General features: G+C 40.2%; 2 protein-coding genes across 2 annotated transcripts; one reads left to right on the forward strand and one right to left on the reverse strand.

The window, feature by feature from the left end:
- Positions 1–7057: 7057 nt before the first annotated feature.
- LOC117513930 (potassium voltage-gated channel subfamily E member 1-like) lies at positions 7058–7733 on the forward strand. The gene has a single exon (XM_034174177.1). The coding sequence runs from the start codon at positions 7119–7121 to the stop codon at positions 7524–7526; it is 408 nt and encodes a 135-aa protein (XP_034030068.1). The 5' UTR covers positions 7058–7118; the 3' UTR covers positions 7527–7733.
- Positions 7734–10295: 2562 nt separating this feature from the next.
- On the reverse strand, positions 10296–11586 carry dnajc28 (DnaJ (Hsp40) homolog, subfamily C, member 28). The gene has a single exon (XM_034174176.1). The coding sequence runs from the start codon at positions 11558–11560 to the stop codon at positions 10415–10417; it is 1146 nt and encodes a 381-aa protein (XP_034030067.1). The 5' UTR covers positions 11561–11586; the 3' UTR covers positions 10296–10414.
- Positions 11587–21890: the final 10304 nt, after the last annotated feature.

A 21890-nucleotide genomic window follows, 5' to 3' on the forward strand; every position in this document is an offset into this window, starting at 1 on the left:
GGAGCAGCCGAATGGACAACAACAACAACATTTTTTAAATCATTCTTTAATTCAACGTAAATCAGAAATAAAAAATTATAAAACAATTTTAAAAAATAAACACTTGTGGGAGAGGCTGGAGCAAGGGCAGGGGAGGGGTGTGTGGATGATTTCCGATGGCAGAAAGTCCTTCAGTTTCGTCTCTCCCAGGACACATTGGGAGATGTATTTTCCATCTGGCTTGGGAATGCCTCAATAACCTCCAAGAAGAGTTAGAGGACTTGGCAGAGGAATGTGGGATGATCTGCTTGGTGTACCATGACCTGGACAAGTGGCAGACAATGAACAAATGAACTTTCCATACCATCCCAACTTTTTCTGGAGTTGTAAAACAAATGTTAAGAACAATCTCCTAATTTGTAACATTAAAGAAAGACAATAATCCTGAATCTACCCAAACTATGGTTCATGATCAGTTTACCAACTTTTATGAAAACCAGCCTGGTAGATTTTCTGTGATACTGTCGACAGATAAGCAGGTGCCACCATAATTCTCCATAACATGTTTGGTGTGTGGTTGAGGCAGTATGCACACGGCTGTGACAGGACATTTGGAGGTGACTGTGGTGTAACTCAACCCTGTGTGGGCTACAGTCTGCCTGAAAGCAGCTTTGTTCTTGTGCTGCAGACGAGCACACTGCTAACAATGACCACACAGTCCCACAAGTAAGGTTTTATTTTGCATCCTAAATAATGGCCACAGTCATTCTGACCTGCTGCACACATTATTAGACATCAGGAGCAAGCGAGCCTCGACGCTTGGTGCTGTAAAGTTGTGTGTTTGGGGAGCAGCACAGGTCAGTCTGTGCACTGGGCCTATGACCTTCCCCAGTGACCTCCATGTTTCATTAAATGTGTTGACATGCTGAGGGTGCCACATGTTGTTGCTAAAGTCACGAGCAGAGGAGGGCATGCTGTGAGGCTGAGATTAGGGGGATATGTGCACTTTTATTCAAGGTCTGGTTTTAAGAAATCCAGCTTCTCATGGAGGCAGCGTCTGAACCTGACCAGCGGCTCCTGATTCAATGAGGACATCAGCTGGTTCCAGTCCTTGTTAAGGTAGGCTCTTTTAAGTTGTTCACCTGATAACTGATCTGTTTATTAGAACAATGTCAACTATCAAACTATCAAAAAGTCCTGGCCCAGACGGCTATTCTGTAGAATATTATAAAGCAAACTCTGATATTTTAGGCCCACTCTTGAAGGACTTGTACGCTGAAGCCTTCTCCAAGGGTTGCCTTCCGGGCACCTTATCTGAAGCCACAATTTCCCTAATTTTAAAGAAAGACAAAGATCCCCTCCTCTGTAGTAGCTATAGGCCCATCTCACTCCTTAATGTTGACTTTAAAATACTTCCTAAAATTCCAGCTTCCCATCTTCAACGTGTCCTACCTTCAATAATTTCTTTAGATCAAACAGGTTTCATGATCGGACGCCATTCTCACCATAACACCAGGCGTCTTTTGGACATAATCCACACCCCATGCTCTTCATCTCCTGAGATCATAGTAGCCCTTGATGCACAGAAGGCCTTTGATCGTGTAGAGTGGGCCTTCCTTTATGAAGTAATGGACAAAAATTTTCATTTCATGGGTCAGACTTTTATACTCTCTACCCATGGCCTCGATACGGACCAATAACACCCTCTCCCAGCCCTTTGGTCTTGGGAGAGGAACGAGACAGGGCTGTCCTTTATCGCCCTTATTATTTGCTATTGCCATCGAACCTTTGGCCATTTTTTTGCGATCTGAAGAGAGAATTAGAGGAATTACTAGGTCTGGTTCTACTCATAAAGTGTCCCTTTATGCAGACGACCTGCTTCTGTACATTTCTGACCCCCTGAATTCACTTCCCATACTTTTTAATATTTTGGATAATTATGAACATTCTCAGGTTATAAGCTAAACTATCAAAAAAGTGAACTATTCCCACTTAATTCCTTAGCCAAAGCACTACCTCAATGTTCTTTTCCTTTTAAGATAACAGAATCTGGCTTTAAATATTTGGGTGTCTTTATCTCATCTTCTCTCTCTGATTTGCTAAAAATGAATTTCTTGACACTTTTAGACAGTGTAGGAAGAGATTTTGAACGTTGGTCCCTTTTGCCTTTGTCACTGGCAGGCCGAGTGAATTCAATTAAAATGGCTATCCTTCCAAAATTTTTATATCTTTTTGTTCCTATACTTGTTCCATGTTCCTATACTTCTCTCTAAATCTTTTTTTGACAGGTTGGATAAACAGATATCCCAATTCTTATGGAATGGAAAGCCAGCTAGAATACATAAATCTATTATGTTTTTGCCCAAAGCTGAAGGTGGTCTTGCACTTCCTGATTTCAGAAAATATTATTGGGCTGTTAACATTCAGAAAATGTTATATTGGATGTTAAAGGATGTAGGTACGCTGCCGATTTGGGTGCAAATAGAGAAAGCGTCTAGTCGTTATTCACTGTCTTCTGTACTGTGTTCCCAGCTTCCCCTTTCACTAACTGTCGTCAAGGATAATCTCACTGTTAAACAGACCCTTGCCATTTGGAGACAATTCAGAAAGAACTTCGGTTTGACTTGTCCTTCCACTTTAACCCCTATATTTGGAAATTGTAACTTTATCCCTTCTGTTACAGAGGTGGTCTTCAGAATTTGGTATGAGAGGGACCTTTGTAAAGTTAAAGATCTTTATAGGGACAATGTTTTTTCTTCTTTTGCTGATCTTTCAGTCAGATATCAACTGCCAAATTCTCACTTTTTCCGTTTTCTTCAAATAAGGGACTTCGTCAAAAAACAATTCCCCCACTACCCAAACAGACCTCCTGAAACCTGTTTGGATAATATTTTAGGTGTAAATCCTCAACGGAAAGGCTGCATTTCAGTTTTATTTCATATGATTGATGAAATTATGCCAAGATCATTTATTTCAACCAAAAGGGTATGGGAGGAGGAAATGAACCTGACTTTATCTGAACAACAATGGGAATCAGCTTCGAAATTGATACACTCATCCTCAATCTGTGCACGCCATTCATTGATTCAATGTAAAGTTTTTTATAGAGTACACTACACAAACACCAAATTGTCTCGGATTTATCAGTCGGTTATTGACAAATGTAATAGATGTGGGCAGTCACCAGCTAACCACACTCATGTTTTGGGCCTGTGCCAAACTAACCACTTTTTGGACTAATATTTTCGACACACTCAGCCAGGCGTATGGTCACACTCTTTGTCCTAACCAGGTGTCTGCCATATTTGGTGTGTCGCTTGATGCCAATATTCCGAGCCCCCTGAAACGGGCTCTGTCTTTCACTACCTTGTTGGCACGGAGATTGATCCTATCTAAATGGAAACTTTCCGACCCTCCTTCACACGACCACTGGTTGACGGATGTACTTTCAAATTTAAAATTGGAAAATATTAAATTATCACTCCAGGACTCCCTCAATAAATTAAAAAAAAAAAACAACTTGGTTTTCATTTGTATCACTGGTGGATTCATTAACAATAATTCCAGAGGTGAATATTGGATAAAATTTTGATTGTTAGACTGGTGATATATCATTTTGTCTTCCACTTCTAACTCTTATTTTCAATCCTTTAAAATTCATAATAACTAATATAAATATTTTTAACTGCACTGGTCACCCCTTTATATGTGTGTGTTGTGGGTATGTGTGTGTCTGCATATCTTTATGTTGCACAAGCAGGGACTGGTACTCTGCTGTGTGGATGGGTATGGGGTGTGGGTTTGACATGTATTTTATTATTGCAATTTGTTTCGTTTTACAATTATCATTGTATGTCATATTGTTGAAAATTCAATAAAGAAAGTTGGATTAAACAATGTCAACATAAATTACAGCTAACTGCCAAGCTGCATCACTGAGCAAAATAAAAAATAAATATTATTTATATTATATATATATATATATATATATATATATATATATATATATATATATAGAACCCCTGGCAATAATTATGGAATCACCGGCCTCGGAGGATGTTCATTCAGTTGTTTAATTTTGTACAAAAAAAGCAGATCACAGACATGACACAAAACTAAAGTCATATCAAATGGCAACTTTCTGGCTTTAAGAAACACTATAAGAAATCAGGAAAAAAAATTGTGGCAGTCAGTAACGGTTACTTTTTTAGACCAAGCAGAGGGGAAAAAAATATGGAATCACTCAATTCTGAGGAAAAAAATTATGGAATCATCCTGTAAATTTTCATCCCCAAAACTAACACCTGCATCAAATCAGATCTGCTCGTTAGTCTGCATCTAAAAAGGAGTGATCACACCTTGGAGAGCTGTTGCACCAAGTGGACTGACATGAATCATGGCTCCAACATGAGAGATGTCAACTGAAACAAAGGAGAGGATTATCAAACTCTTAAAAGAGGGTAAATCATCACGCAATGTTGCAAAAGATGTTGGTTGTTCACAGTCAGCTGTGTCTAAACTCTGGACCAAATACAAACAACATGGGAAGGTTGTTAAAGGCAAACATACTGGTAGACCAAGGAAGACATCAAAGCGTCAAGACAGAAAACTTAAAGCAATATGTCTCAAAAATCGAAAATGCACAACAAAACAAATGAGGAACGAATGGGAGGAAACTGGAGTCAACGTCTGTGACCGAACTGTAAGAAACCGCCTAAAGGAAATGGGATTTACATACAGAAAAGCTAAACGAAAGCCATCATTAACACCTAAACAGAAAGAAACAAGGTTACAATGGGCTAAGGAAAAGCAATCGTGGACTGTGGATGACTGGATGAAAGTCATATTCAGAGATGAATCTCGAATCTGCATTGGGCAAGGTGATGATGCTGGAACTTTTGTTTGGTGCCGTTCCAGTGAGATTTATAAAGATGACTGCCTGAAGAGAACATGTAAATTTCCACAGTCGATGATATGGGGCTGCATGTCAGGTAAAGGCACTGGGGAGATGGCCGTCATTACATCATCAACAAATGTACAAGTTTACATTGATATTTTGGACACTTTTCTTATCCCATCAATTGAAAGGATGTTTGGGGATGATGAAATCATTTTTCAAGATGATAATGCATCTTGCCATAGAGCAAAAACTGTGAAAACATTTTGCAAAAAGACACACATAGGGTCAATGTCATGGCCTGCAAATAGTCCGGATCTTAATCCAATTGAAAATCTTTGGTGGAAGTTGAAGAAAATGGTCCATGACAAGGCTCCAACCTGCAAAGCTGATCTGGCAACAGCAACCACAAAAAGTTGGAGCCAGATTGATGAAGAGTACTGTTTGTCACTCATTAAGTCCATGCCTCAGAGACTGCAAGCTGTTATAAAAGCCAGAGGTGGTGCAACAAAATACTAGTGATGTGTTGGAGCATTCTTTTGTTTTTCATGATTCCATAATTTTTTCCTCAGAATTGAGTGATTCCATATTTTTTTCCCTCTGCTTGGTCTAAAAAAGTAACCGTTACTGACTGCCACAGTTTTTTTTTTTTTCCTGATTTCTTATAGTGTTTCTTAAAGCCAGAAAGTTGCCATTTGAAATGACTTTAGTTTTGTGTCATGTCTGTGATCTACTTTTTTTCTACAAAATTAAACAACTGAATGAACATCCTCCAAGGCCGGTGATTCCATAATTTTTTGCTAGGGGTTGTATATATAAATAAATAAAAGAAAAATAAATAAATAAAAATCAAGAAAAAAAATCAAATCAAATTCATCATCACACATGGGTATCAAAAATTGTCTATATATATATTTAAAATTTTGATCCAGATTGCTCATTAGAAGTGAGTTTAATATAATCTGGTAATAAATTCCATTCCGTCATACCCCTAAATATGATTGTGTTCTTAATGGCATTAGTTCTAGCAACAGGTAGCATAAAGTTTCCCACCACAGCATGTCCGGTTCTGTATCTACGATTTTCTGAACTGAAAGAAAAATTCTTAAACAAAATATAAGGTAACTTAGTGACAATAATCTTTCTGGTAAAAATGATAAGTGAATATGAAAGCCTGTCTTTGACTAACAGCCAGTTTAAATTTTTGTGCACTGTGATAATATTAGTCCTCTAACTGCACTTAAGTTTTATATGAGCAGCCCTATTCTGAATAATCTGTAATTTATTTATCATTTCTCTAGTGGCATTTGACCAAACAACTGGGCAATAGTTCAGGTATACTAATAGTAATGCTTTAATAGCATGATTCAATGTAGTACAACTTAAAAACCTTGCATGTCTTCTCATAAATCGATATACCCCTGCCCATTTTTACAAAAATATTATTTATGTTTTTCCATTATAATTTTGAGTCTACCATTACACCCAGCAGCTTAGTCTCATGTACTTGATTTATTATCATATTATTAATTTTGATGTTTAATATGGGGTTTTTCATAATAACACAACTGGAGCCAATAATCATACAATTAGTCTTTACTGTACTGAACACTAGCTTATTAGATGTTACCCAGTCAACTACCTTGTGCAGTTCCATATTCAAGACAGTTTCTAAATCATTGTGTGAGCGTGTTGATGCATAAACGATAGAATCACCTGCATACATCACTATACAAGCTTTACCAAAAATATATGGTAAATCATTTGTGAAAATAGTAAACAATAGTGGACTGAGACAGCTCCCTTGTGGCACACCACACACTACACTCCTGGTGCTAGAGAAGCTGCCATTAAAAAACACTGTCTGTGTTCTGTTAGACAGGTAACTATAAAACCAGGTAAGAGCTGGTTGCTCAAAACCGTAACCAGCGAGTTTTTCCAATAACCAATCATCGTCAATGATATCAAAAGCAGCAGAGAAGTTGAGAAACACAGTACCGACTATATTCTTCTTTTCAACCTCTCTGAGCCAATCATCAGACATATGAGTCAGCGCAGTGGCAGTGGAGTGACTCTTTCTATATGCATATTGGAAACATTGTGAAAACAAGGAAGCAGCTGAAGGGACATAGTTCTAAACGTAGAGGGGCTAAGGATTAAGAATTCTGTTGTGTGATTTCATTTTCTGTCTTTGTCTCACAGCTTCATTTACATATTGCTGAAAGCCCGGCAGAAGTCAGCAATGCCGCTTGTCAACAGCACAGAGGTGCAGTCCCTCCTGGTCTCCTTTCTACAGCACTGCTTCAACAGATCCACAATACCGGCTGCCTCCACACCTCAAAACTACACTACCCAGCAGGCTGTGCAGCACACAGCTGCAGTCGGGGCTCTCGCCCAGACTGAGGGCATCATGTATATTATTATGGTAGTTGGTGCTTTCAGCTTCTTCACATTTGGCATCATGCTCAGCTACATTCGCTCAAAGAAGCTGGAGAACTCTCACGATCCGTACCACCAGTACATCGCAAACGACTGGAGCAAGGTGGTGACCCCGTCCAGAACCGTGGCTGAGGCACTGCAGAGGGCAGCCAGAGGTGGAGGAGAGCCTGTGGTCATCTCTAACCCTGGAATACCCGAACAAATAGACTAAACATTTGTTAGCCAAAGTTCTCCCTGCTGGAAAATTCTACGAATCACAACACTAAAATTTAAATCCAATTATTTTGGTTAATTTTAGATGTGACACAGGGACAATTAAAGTGCTATCAGTATAGTTTAACATATGCAACTTCACAAATCATTCGCATTATAAGTTTGTCTCATGTGGTAATTATCATTACTAATAAACACAACTTGCTTTATGAGGCGTTCACATTATCAATGTATGTGTGTGTGTGTGTGTGTGTGCGCATGCGCTAATGGGATTTTTTTTTTTTTTTTAAAGACTACGTATTAACCACCCATCATGCTTACTTACCACGTCACATGGTAGCATGACACAGAATGCAATGGATGTTGACCCTGTTTAATCTATACATTGGAGACCAAACGTTCAACACAGTCAAAACTATTAGAATTTTTTAATCTTATTTGCTCAACCAATAATCTCCATAACTTCTGACCAAAATGCTAGCAACTTCAGCTTTTCACCCCTGTACAAACTGAAATTGACTTTTGTCACCATTTTTGCCACATAACTCCACAGCATTCAGTCATAGATGGTCCAAGCTATACGTTTTTGGGATCTTTATTATCAGGCAAAATAATGCGGTATAGTTTACAATATGACTGGAGCATGTATTAATGTTGGCCCCTGTGTAATCCTTCATTGACCCCGACCTAAGTACAACCCCAATTCCAATGAAGTTGGGACATTATGTGAAATGTAAATAAAATCAGAATACAATGATTTGCAAATCCTCTTCAACCTATATTCAACCGAATACACCACAAAGACAAGATATTTAATGTTCAAACTGATAGACTTTTTTGTTTTTGTGCAAATATTTGCTCATTTTGAAATGGATGCCTGCAACATGTTTCAAAAAAGTTGGGGCAGTGGCAACAAAAGACTGGGAAAGTTGATGAACGCTCAAAGAACACCTGTTTGGAACATTCCACAGGTGAACAGGTTAATTGGAAACAGGTGAGTGTCATGATTGGGTATAAAAGGAGTATCCCAAAAAGGATCAGCCGTTCACAAGCAAAGATGGGGCGAGGATCACCACTTTTTGTGAACAACTATGTGAAAAAATAGTCCAACAGTTTAAGAACAATGTTTCTCAACATTCAATTGCAAAGAATTTAGGGATTCCATCACCTACAGTCCATAATATAATCAGAAGATTCAGAGAATCTGGAGAACTTTCTACACGTAAGCGACAAGGCCAAAAACCAACACTGAATGCCTGTGACCTTCGATCCCTCAGTCCGCACTACATTAAAAACTGACATCATTGACTTCAGAAAACCATTGTCAGTTAACACAGTTCGTCGCTACATCTACAAGTGCAAGTTAAAACTCTACCATGCAAAGCAAAAACCATACATCAATAACATCCACAAACGCCGCCGCATTCTCTGGGCCCAAGCTCATTTGAAATGGACAGACGCAAAGTGGAAAAGTGTGGTGTGGTCTGATGAGTCCACATTTCAGATTGTTTTTGGAAATCACGGACGCAGTGTTCTCTGGACAAAAGAGGAAAAAGACCGTCCAGATTGTTACCAGCGCAAAGTTCGAAAGCCAGCATCTGTGATGGTATGGGGATGTGTTAGTGCTCATGGCATGGGCACTAACACATCTGTGATGGCCCCATCAATGCTGAAAGGTACATCCAGGTTTGGGAGCAACACATGCTGCCATCCAAGCAACGTGTTTTTCAGGGACGTCCCTGCTCATTTCAGCAAGACAATACCAATCCACATTCTGCACGTTACAACAGCGTGGCTTCATAGTAAAAGAGTGCAGGTACTAGACTGGCCTGCCTGCAGTCCAGACCTGTCGCCCATTGAAAATGTGTGGTGCATTATGAAGTGCAAAATACGACAACGAAGACCCTGGACTGTTGAACAACTGAAGTCATACATCAAGCAAGAATGGGAAAGAATTCCACCTACAAAGCTTCAACAATTAGTGTCCTCAGTTCCCAAACGCTTATTGAGTGTTGTTAGAAAGGTGATGTAACACAGTGGTAAACATACCACTGTCCCAGCTTTTTTGAAACATGTTGCAGGCATCCATTTCAAAATGAGCAAATATTTGCACAAAAACAAAGTTTATTAGTTTGAACATTAAATATCTTGTCTTTGTGGTCTATTCAATTGAATATAGGTTGAAGAGGATTTGCAAACACTGTATTCTGTTTTTATTTACATTTTACACAACGTCCCAACTTCATTGGAATTGGGGTTGTACAGCTACCACCCTGGGATGGCTGTCAAACACTTTTCAAATCCCTATCGATAGGTGACCAAAATGCCAAATCAGATCATATACAGTTTCAGAGTGGTCGTGACATGCCCACTTTCAGAGGTATAGATTAATGTTTCTCAAACTTTTTCAGACAAAAGACCACTTAATCAATTTAAAAAAAAAAAATTATTGTGGACCACTCGACTTCCCAAATAGCAAAAAATGATAGGCTTGCTTACCACTGCAACAGAATACTACAGCAGCATATTACTATTAGACTTCAGCGTAAATTTTAAACAGTTTGAGAAATATGGTGTTAGAATATAACTTTAAAATGTCATATTCTACCAATAAAATCACATACGACTCTTTGAGAAAGGCCTGGATGCGTTGTGCTGATTCACGTTTTCATCTGTGACCTTGTTGACCTCCGGTGGAGCTTTGCGAGTGCAGCAGATTGTGCAGCAAACAGAGATAAAGCATAAAGTATTTGGCAAACGTCTGAAGTAAACCTACAACAACCGTATTATCGCACAGAGAAGAGTGACATCAATAAGAGCTGAAATATTCACTGAGGCGAACAATAAATGAACTGCTGATCTAATTTTTTTCCTCAACTGTCATTTTCATCTAAGTAAATTCTGCATCCAAGACATCAGTCGTCGTTTAGCGTTCTGAGTCTTGACTACTTCACCGTGCTTATTTGTTAACTCTTTCCTTCTGTCTCGCATCCTTTCCTGGTCCAGTCTGTGTTGGGGAGCTCCTCTCTCGGCGCGCTCAATCTCACGCGTCAGACTGAAGTGAACCATTTGCAGGCTGAGTATCGGCACGATGAGGTTGAAATTGTCCACCTGCTTGTTAAGTTTCATCAGCTCCTCCTCCACAGACGCGCACAGCTGCTCCCACTGGCTGTGCTCTTTGGGGGTCATTGGGTCACCCAGTTGTGCCCTTCCATCCAACAACCTCTTACGGATGCGTGTCACTGCCTCTCGGATGTCACGCTGCGTGACCACCCATGGCGGTTGATACCCATTGTCTATGAGGATGCGGTTGAGGTTGTGGATCATGGGGTCTGCATATGGATTGTGCGCAAACTTGTTGAGGGGCTTTCCGGCTCCGCTCAGGTTTTTGAAGTCTCCGCGGGCCATTGAATCCTGGATCAGGTCCTCCACCAGTCTCTCCACTGTCTGGGTGATCTTGATCTTGTGGCTACGCTGACGCTCGTCTCTCTCCGCCAGGGACCCCTCTGCAGCGGCTGCCCTCTCATGTTCCCTCTGCCGGTAGTCTAACACTTGCTCAGCCGCTTGGTCCACACGGATCTGCCGGTACTGACGCTCACGCTGGCTGGGTGTGCCAGAACCTATACCCTCGTAACTGAGGTAATGCCTGTGTTGAATCGCCCTACCTTTGAACTTATCCTCATCTTCCTCTTCCTTATGCCCATCAGATAGCTTGGACTTACTCTGATGTGCCAACACAGCACGGTACGCCTCCTCAACCTGAGCAAACAGGGCCGCATTTGCAGTGGGAGCCCCGGAGTCTGGGTGATAGAGCCTAGCCAGGCGCATGTAGGCCTCCTTCACCTGCGTGGGACTGCTGTGCTCATCAGCAGACAGCTGCAGCAGCTTGTAGCTCTCTTTAAGGCTGCGGCTGATCTGGGAATGGTCACTGAGCGCTCTGTGCGGGAGAGCATCTCGGAGTAACACGAGGAAGAAACGGCCATGGGAGAATAAATCACTGCAGGAAACCAAGAGGCGCAAACTGCAGCTCATTTCTGAGACATTTCTGTGAAGCAGATAACAAAGAGAGGCACTATAACTGGCTTTCAAAGAAGTACAAGAAAGCTCACAGCAGATACAGAAAGTCTGTACATACTTGGGCTTGGACATATTTTAATTACTTTTTACCATTTTATATATACAGCCCCTGGCAAAAACTATGGAATCACCGGCCTCGAAGGATGTTCATTCAGTTGTTTAATTTTGTAGAAAAAAAAGCAGATCACAGACATGACACAAAACTAAAGTCATTTCAAATGGCAACTTTCTGGCTTTAAGAAACACTATAAGAAATCAGGAAAAAAAAATGTGGCAGTCAGTAACGGTTACTTTTTTAGACCAAGCAGAGGGAAAAACATATGGAATCACTCAATTCTGAGGAAAAAAATTATGGAATCATGAAAAACAAAAGAACGCTCCAACACATCACTAGTATTTTGTTGCACCACCTCTGGCTTTTTTATAACAGCTTAGTCTCTGAGGCATGGACTGAATGAGTGACAAACAGTACTCTTCATCAATCTGGCTCCAACTTTCTCTGATTGTTGTTGCCAGATCAGCTTTGCAGGTTGGAGCCTTGTCATGGACCATTTTCTTCAACTTCCACCAAAGATTTTCAATTGGATTAAGATCTGGACTATTTGCAGGCCATGACACTGACCCTGTGTGTCTTTTTGCAAAATGTTGTCAGTTTTTGCTCTATGGCAAGATGCATTATCATCTTGAAAAATGATTTCATCATCCCCAAACATCCTTTCAATTGATGGGATAAGAAAAGTGTCCAAAATATCAATGTAAACTTGTGCATTTATTGATGATGTAATGACAGCCATTTCCCCAGTGCCTTTACCTGACATGCAGCCCCATATCATCAATGACTGTGGAAATTTACATGTTCTCTTCAGGCAGTCATCTTTCTAAATCTCATTGGAACAGCACCAAACAAAAGTTCCAGCATCATCACCTTGCCCAATGCAGATTCGAGATTCATCAGTGAATATGACTTTCATCCAGTCATCCACAGTCCACGATTGCTTTTCCTTAGCCCATTGTAACCTTGTTTATTCTGTTTAGGTGTTAATGATGGCTTTTGTTTAGCTTTTCTGTATGTAAATCCCATTTCCTTTAGGCGGTTTCTTACAGTTCAGTCATAGACGTTGACTCCAGTTTCCTCCCATTCGTTCCTCATTTGTTTTGTTGTGCATTTTTGGATTTTTGAGACATATTGCTTTAAGTTTTCTGTCTTGACACTTTGATGTCTTCCTTGGTCTACCAGTATGTTTGCCTTTAACAACCTTCCTATGTTTTTTGTATTTGGTCCTGAATTTAGGTGTTAATGATGGCTTTCGTTTAGCTTTTCTGTATGTAAATCCCATTTCCTTTAAGCAGTTTCTTACAGTTCGGTCACAGACGTTGACTCCAGTTTCCTCCCATTCGTTCCTCATTTGTTTTGTTGTGCATTTTCGATTTGGAGACATATTGCTTTAAGTTTCCTGTCTTGACGCTTTGATGTCTTCCTTGGTCTACCAGTATGTTTGCCTTTAACAACCTTCCCATGTTGTTTGTATTTGGTCCAGAGTTTAGACACAGCTGACTGTGAACAACCAACATCTTTTGCAACATTGCGTGATGATTTACCCTCTTTTAAGAGTTTAATAATCCTCTCCTTTGTTTCAATTGACATCTCTCGTGTTGGAGCCATGATTCATGTCAGTCCACTTGGTGCAACAGCTCTCCAAGGGGTGATCACTCCTTTTTAGATGCAGACTAATGAGCAGATCTGATTTGATGCAGGTGTTAGTTTTGGGGATGAAAATTTACAGGGTGATTCCATAATTTATTCCTCAGAATTGAGTGAGTCTATATTTTTTTCCCTCTGCTTGGTCTAAAAAAGTAACCGTTACTGACTGCCACAATTTTTTTTCCTGATTTCTTAAAGCCAGAAAGTTGCCATTTCAAATGACTTTACTTTTGTGTCATGTCTGTGATCTGCTTTTTTTCTACAAAATCAAACAACTGAATGAACATCCTCCGAGGCCGGTGATTCCATAATTTTTGCCAGGGGTTGTGTGTGTGTGTATATATGAGGGCTGTCAATAAAGTAACGGTCCTTTTTTATTTTTTTCAAAAACTATATGGATTTCATTCATATGTTTTTACGTCAGACATGCTTGAACCCTCGTGCGCATGCGTGAGTTTTTCCACGCCTGTCGGTGACGTCATTCGCCTGTGAGCACTCCTTGTGGGAGGAGTCGTCCAGCCCCTTGTCGGAATTCCTTTGTCTGAGAAGTTGCTGAGAGACTGGCGCATTGTTTGATCAAAATCTTTTCTAAACCTGTGAGACACATCGAAGTGGACACGGTTCGAAAAAATAAGCTGGTTTTCAGTGAAAATTTTAACGGCTGATGAGAGATTTTGAGGTGATTCTGTCGCTTTAAGGACTTCCCACGGTGCGAGACGTCGCTCAGCGCTCTCAGCCGCCGTCGTCAGCCTGTTCAAGCTGAAAACCTCCACATTTCAGGCTCTATTGATCCAGGACGTCGTGAGAGAACAGATAAGTTTCAGAAGAAGTCGGTTTCAGCATTTTATCCGGATATTCCACTGTTAAAGGAGATTTTTTTAATGAAAGATGTGCGGACGGGTCCGCGCCGACGCGACGCTCCGCCACAGGAAAAACACCTCTGTTGAAAGCCTTAAGGACAAGTTGGAACATGTCCTGCTGTTAAACAATTTCTCATATACTCACTCCACTGAAAGCCATCAAAAGCCGCCTGGATTTTACAAATGGTTATCAACACGGAGGTGTTTTTCCTGTGCCGCCGCACCGCGTCGGCTGCGTCCCGACGCGCGGACCCGTCCGCACGTCTTTCATTAAACAAATCTCCTTTAACAGTGGAATATCCGGATAAAATGCTGAAACCGACTTCTTCTGAAATGTCTCTGTTCTCTCACGACGTCCTGTATTAAACATCATTTAAACAAAATGTATTATCGCTAAACCAAAACAGATGACCAGCACTATAAATATTCTTAAAAACAGGGGGGTCTTGATGGAACATGGGTTATAAATCCTGGCCCATACATTTAAACACCACAAATTTGTTTGTTCAAACAAGACCTTTGTCTTCTCTTGTGCAGCTGCTGTTTCTCTCTCCTTTACAATGGAACAGCACTAAAATGCCTGAGAAAAGCCGTAGTGGAGAATTGAAGTTTTCAGTAGGTTGAGATTCAAAAGCTAAAGTGTCCCATTTGCTATCTATTTAGGCTATTTAATGTTAGCAAATATGAAGTTTCTCTCCCACTCAAGTAAATCTCTGTGACCATGTGTCAAGCTTTGAGCTTTTGACACCCTGACTGCAGAAAGATAGTTTGATCAAAGTTAAAAATGTGTAGCAAAGTTTAGTGGCCCTACAATTCACCCATCCATCCATTTTCTACACCCACTCACTCCATTTAAGGGTCATGGAGGGCTGGATCAGCAGGGAGCAGTCATAAGGTGAGAGGTGGGCTATACTCTGGACAGAATGCCACTATCACTCAGAGCCCTACACTTAATTTTCTGCAGAAATGCTACAGTGTTTACACACAAATCAGACTATTTTTTTTTTTTGCAGGCTGTCAAAACTCTCTGTAACTGCCTTCTACTGTATGCACTGGCTCAGTGTACAAAGGTCAGTGCAGTGTTAAAACAATTTTAAATTGTTCATGCTGCCTCTGTGGACTGAATAACACTACGTCATGCAAGACTGTCGTCACCACACACACACACACACACACAAGTGATGGAGATGTCCAAAATATGTTTTATCACAATATTGCAAATACACAATGCAGACACTGTCCATAGATTCAAACTGTACACCTTGAGTCGTAGTGATGGCAACATTGAAATGGTGTGCTGAAACATTTCAAGATTTTTGTAATACTTATGTTCAAAGTCCACATCAAAAGGAAACACCTGTGTGCCGATCCTAAATGGTTCTTTAATGTCACCGTTTCGAAACATTCCAATGGATTTGCCACATCTGGCATAACGCAACGGAATAAACTGTGTGCATTTTGATTTACAACACTTCATACTCAAAAATAAGTAAAACTTGCATTATTCATGGATTATTTACACTGTAACAGCATAATATCACATTTCAGCAAACAGACACATCTCTCCATACCAGGAACAATCTGTGCACCTTTTGACTGAATATTCTCCAAATCATGAGAGATTTTGGTTAAGAGGAGAAATCATGTCACACTTATCACAGTGAAACAAATTATTTTCCTTAATTAAAAATAAGAAAAATACACAACACAAATGAGTATCCAGTGGATGCAAGTACTCCCTTCAACAATAAAGTCTCTCTTCATATACAATTATAATATAAAACAAGAAAAACAAAAGAAACAATTACAGATATGTAAAGTTTATACAGAATGACACGTCAGCTCAAAGAGAATGCTTTAACATCAGATCATTTTTAAAATTCAGTCTTTGCAAGGGAAACATGGAATTTAGTCACTCAAAGCCACTGTGGAAAGATGTTTTGAACATTCCACACAAATATTTTTCTGATTCAACAGTTTCAGTCACTCCGGTTTCCTCCCACATCCAAAGACATGCAGGTTAGGTGGATTGGAATCTTTAAATTGGCCGTAGGTGTGTGAGTGGGTGTGACTGTGTCTGTTTGTGGCCCTGTGACAGACTGGCGTCCTGTCCTGGGTGTACCCGCCTCGCGCTCTAGGACTGCTGGGACAGGCTCCAGCACCCCGTGACCCTTAATTGGACTAAGCGGTTGAAGGTGAGTGTGTGTGGTTTCAGTCGGTTCATTTTTGCCATCGTTTGTAATACTACTTCTCCAACTTTTCCACTGTGGACTGACCTCACAAGATCATTACAAAAATGTGCTTACTGCCCATAAACATTTGGACACTGGGAAAAAAAAAACCAAACAAACAAAAACTGATGTTCGCCACAGAATCAGCATTTTTAATTTAAAAACAAACATTGAAATGATCTACAAGTGTGAACCATCTGCTTTTATTTCAGGGCATTTTTTATTCATAAACAACATGGACTGAGTTTCCTTCCTCCTGAACACACGTGACTGATTTAGTTCTTGATGAAGGCAGGAGGAAGAGGTTGATTGTCCTAAACTCGTCAGAATCTGTGCTGCTAATATTGTTGGAAGTCACAACAAATGTCAACTAGTTACACTGAGAACCATTTAATTTCAGTTCTTTAAGAAGTGGCACTACTCGAAGAAAAAAAAAACTGATTTAGGTAAGAGTATAAAGTCGAACCTTGACCTTGCTCATAGTTTACTTGTAAGTCGAATATATTGCAAATGTTGTCCAATTTAATGAACATAATCCAAAAGCATCAATGTTTGAACAAAATAAGGTTATATTTAGTCTAGCTAGCTTCTCTTTAACGCGTCTTGTTCTGACACACACACACCTCCTCCACTCTGTCCTGCACGACTACACAAGTCTCAGACTTTAGAGAAATATAAACAATATTTGTCATTATTTTTGAAGTGATAAAATATAAACTCACCAACCGACCACTGTTCTTCTTCTGGGTTTATGGTGGTTGACAAATCAGCTTATAAATATATTACCGCCATCTACTGGACTGGAGTGTGGCGCCGAATGGTACCAAACGCATGCGCGCGCGCGCACACTCAATCTGTATCTGTTATATTACTTTCGTTTGAAAGTGTCAACAGTTGGCTACGTTTGCTCCAGTGCTTCTACTAGGTTTCAGGCAGTTGATCCATTACCGCCACCTACTGGATTGGAGTACAAATGCCAAGCTGTCGTTTCTGAAATATTCCCCTCCCACCCAACACAACCAAACTCCTCCATCCAACTGCCTGTTATTTTCAATGTTTTTTTTTGTATCACCCTGATTTTATTGCCAGTTTCCAGGGCAGTAAAATTGATAGGATAAGTGTATGATTTATCAGCTCTATTTTTGTTGCATCCCATGAGAGCTGGTTTATAGGACAGATATTTGCTGTAATATGTTATAAAGCGACATCCTGGATGAAAACCTGCTCCAGAGCACTCTTGACTTCAGACTGGGGTGACAATTCATCTTTCAGCAGGACAATAGGCCTCATTCACCAACAACTTCTTAAGATTCTTAGATTCCTTCTGAAGCTGTCCCTAAAAAGGTTATTAAGAAAACAATATGCCAGATTCATCATTGTGTCCTTAAACCGCAGAATTGTGCACAGTGCACAGTGTGTTTTAAACTGATGAATCCCATCTCCTCGTAAACTGAAAGCGCATGCCTGGTGTAACAGAAACAGTCCATCGATGCCCATAAAAGGACATGAGACTGCACGGCCGTGAGCAGACAGATTTTTTTTAAAGAGGAAACAAAATGCTGAAAGCAAAAAGCCAATCAATTTCAGTGCAACAGGCAGAGAGAGAGAGAGAGAGAGAGGGAGCGAGAGAGAGAGAGAGAGAGAGAGAGAGAGAGAGAGAACTTTGGCAGTTCAGAGGTGGAGGTACTACTGCAGGAAATAAGCCACAGGAAGAAAATTCTATTCAGTAGCCTTACTGCAGGTTACACCAACAAAAAGCATGCACGGGAGGCTGTCACACATGCAGTGAATGCTTCGATTTAAACTCCGACACACACACACACACACAAAATCTCAAAATCCCAACAGGAGATACAGCAGACACCCAAAAGCTGTCTGAGTTGAACCAGCGCATCTCGGATAACTTTACGTTCAGATTTTGAAAACATATAAACTTCAGTCCAATATCCTAAACTTGCCATTACAAGTGGAGCAAATAAGTTAATGGGGCTATCATTTTTTTACAGTGTACATTTATTTAAAAAAAATACCCAAATCATCTAAACGCAGCCTATAATAATGAACAGAGACATCACAGTAATATCACTGCAATATCATATTTTAATGAACTTCATGTAGGCTTGTTGCATGGCAACATGTAGACTCACTTATTGTTTCCTGTTACAGAGTATGTCACATTTTTGTACGCAATTTTTGCACCCCAGAGATGATATACCAATGGTGCAGGGCAGCTGTTTATGGAATGTCAGTAACTGTTAAGGTATAGTTAAGATTTAGTTACCATTTAATCAGCTATGTCTTTGAATTTCTTTGATACCAGGTCCATTAATGATACACAGGGTTTGTGTACGTTATGCTCAAAAGCACTCCAGTTGTTACAGAACCATCTTGGAACTATGCCATGAGTTAGAGTGCACTATTGTTTGGTACTCACAGTACATCTTGGTCTGAACATTTCAAGCAGTAGCTAACAGTTCCAACAAATCTCTCTCAGTTGCTGTACATCATGTTTTTCTGTACGTCACATTTGTGTATCTCATATTGGACCAGAAATACGGACATGCTGTTGGAAGAGTATTAGTTTTAAGAAAGTAGACTACTCAAAATATAGTCCAAGAATCTTCAAAATGCTTCTTTTTTTTTGCCCATGGTGAGGTGCTCTGAATGTTGATTCAGCCGAGTGTCCACACTGAGCAGGTACTAAGCTCTGAAACTTTATAGGTTAATACTCCAGACACTACCCTTTAAAATTTAATATTCCATTACATGTTTCAAGGTACTTCATTTTCTACCATATGGTGGCCAGAAATTTACACGTTACGAGCGCATAAACAGACAACGCAAGAAATGTGACAAGTTGGCACTGAAATGTGCGTAGGAGTGCTCCTGGGTGTTCGTAGATAGGAGATAGGAAAACATTCACGAATACTACAATCTTCGTAGAAACTTTATAAGCAGGACTCGGGAACCAATTTTTTTTTTTTTTTTTTTAAGAGTGGTTTGTGAATGAGACCCAATGACCCTAAGCACACAGCCAAAATATCAAAGGAGTGGCTTATGTATGTGTGTGCGTGTGTGTGTATATATATATATTCTATTTCTACCTCATTTTATTTTATTGTATTGCTACAAGTATTATTATTGCTTATCCTTGCACATGCTGTTTGATGCACATTTTCCTCTACTCACACCCATCTTGTGTGTTTAAGAGTTGATGTAATGTGAATTTCTCCACTGTGAGATCAGTAAAGCCTTATCTTCAGGACAACTCTGTGAATGTCCTTGAGCTGCCCAGCCAGAGACCAGACCTGAATGGAATTGAACATCTCTGGAGAGATCTGAAAATGGCTGTGCAGCGATGCTCCCCATCCAACCTGATGCAAAGAATGGACAAAACTGCCCAAAGATAGGTGCGCCAAGTTTGTGGCATCATATTCAAGAAGACTTGAGGCTGTAATTGCTGCCAATAGTGCATCAAGAACGTATTGAGCAAAGGATGTGAATACTTATGTATATGCGATTTCTTTGCTTTTTAACAAATTTGCAAAAATTTAATTAAAAAAAGTTTTCATATTGTCATTATGGGATGTTGTGAGTAGAATTTTAAGGGGAAAAAATGAATTTACTCCATTTTGGAGGAAGACTAACATAACAAAATGTGGAAATGCAAAGTGCTCTAAATACTTTCTGGATGCATTCTGTGTGTGTGTGTGGGGGGGGGGGGGGGGGGGGTCTCTCCAACCCTGCTCCTGGAGGGTGCCTGTCCTGCATATATTTTTTAATTATATACAGTGCATCAAGAAAGTATTCACAGCTTTTTACATTTAGTGAGGTACAGCACATTTACTTTGAGATCCTTTCCATGCTACCAGACATGTCTAATACCATTTTTGCCTATTCAGTGGTGACAAAAAGTGGTTTACTGTGTTTTTAACTTGTGCTATGGCATTACAGTGTGAAGCTGTTTAGCCAGTGTTTGTGCTCTAAATTAGTGAATTAAAATAGCTTTTGTTGTGAGTCAAAACATGAACCCAAAAACATCTCAAAAATATGGCCCAGGTTTAAAATCGGATGTTTCCCATATAAGTAAATCATTTTGCGATGCCTTTACTTTTAGGTGCAGAGCAGGTGGCTCTGGCATAGGGGTTTGACTACCAACCTAGATTGAGGTTCAATTGCAGGCGGGTGCGTCAGGTGACTTGTATCTTTGGACAAAACACTTAAACTGCCGTAAACAGGACTAACTTTTGTTGGACATACAGTACCAGTCAAAGGTTTGTACACACTATCCTACTGAAGTGAATGGGACAGTGTGTCTAAACTGGTAGTGTAAACCAATTCTGGAGGAATTGTACTTCCATCGTCAATATTATATGATGCTATAATTAAACAGAAAAGTCCACTGCTTCCCAAGGAGTTGTGCTAACAAGGCTCAAGGTCAGACAGACAGGGTGATTCCTATTTTTTGTTTATGGGGGTATAATAACTAACTGGCAAACACAATTCAATGCATGTGTTTCCGCTAGCTGTATAGGGCACTGCAGTCTCGTTTGCAGGTGGGCGCTAAAGGGGTAAAATATGACGCATACAACGTAATTTCTCTACTTCTGTGGGAAAAACCACGGCACTTTATCTGGGTTTTTGGGCAAATTACATGCAAACAAAGTGAAAATGCAAAGAAAAAGCGACGATGCGGTGGGAAAGTGGACATGTATTGCGGTTTGTTTATGACCCGGAGCTCAAACATGTCAAAGCCATTTTGCAGGTGAGGGAAGGCAGCTACTCTGGTTAGCTGTGTAGGCTAAAACTTACTGACAATGCCTCCCATTTGCCTCGTCCTCTCTTCTGCACTGGCAAGCGGAAAAATAAATACTTTTAGCAACTGCTTCGGTGATTGTTACGGAGCCCGCCTAGGGACATGGTGGCTAATTTTTTGGCCTAGATTATTGCGTTCCCTCGCAATACCGTAATATCATATTAAAGCTCATGCCTATCAGAGCACACAGTGAGTGGAATCAGGTGGGGGGAAACTGAACGCATATGCGCGCACGCACACACACAGGATTCACAAGAATGGGATCCCGTGTGATGAGGGAGTAAGTTGCTACAACTTGCACAGCTGTAAGAATCTATATGAAATATAGTTTATTTATACAACAGCATCTGGCATGCATATCTCAGTAGCCACGCAGGCTTCCAGATCCTTGGAGTTCCCCCCGAATAAAGCACATGGCATCTTCTAGTACATCATATCTCCACCGAAACAGACCGTTTTTCTTTAAAATATGCTTCAGAGACTTCATGCACATAATCACATTGTGTCTCACAGACAAAGCCTCCAGTATATTATTGTATGTGAGCCCCAGGTTCTGGTTATCCATGATGTGCAAAACATCCAAACGATTCAGTGAACCTGTGTGTCACCAGGCTGGAAATATGGACTTAAAAGTTATTGCCAGGGAACACAAAAGTATTGCGAGGAAATGCAAAAA

This window comes from Thalassophryne amazonica, chromosome 7 (assembly GCF_902500255.1).
Source record: "Thalassophryne amazonica chromosome 7, fThaAma1.1, whole genome shotgun sequence".
NCBI classification, from domain to species: Eukaryota; Metazoa; Chordata; class Actinopteri; order Batrachoidiformes; family Batrachoididae; genus Thalassophryne; species Thalassophryne amazonica.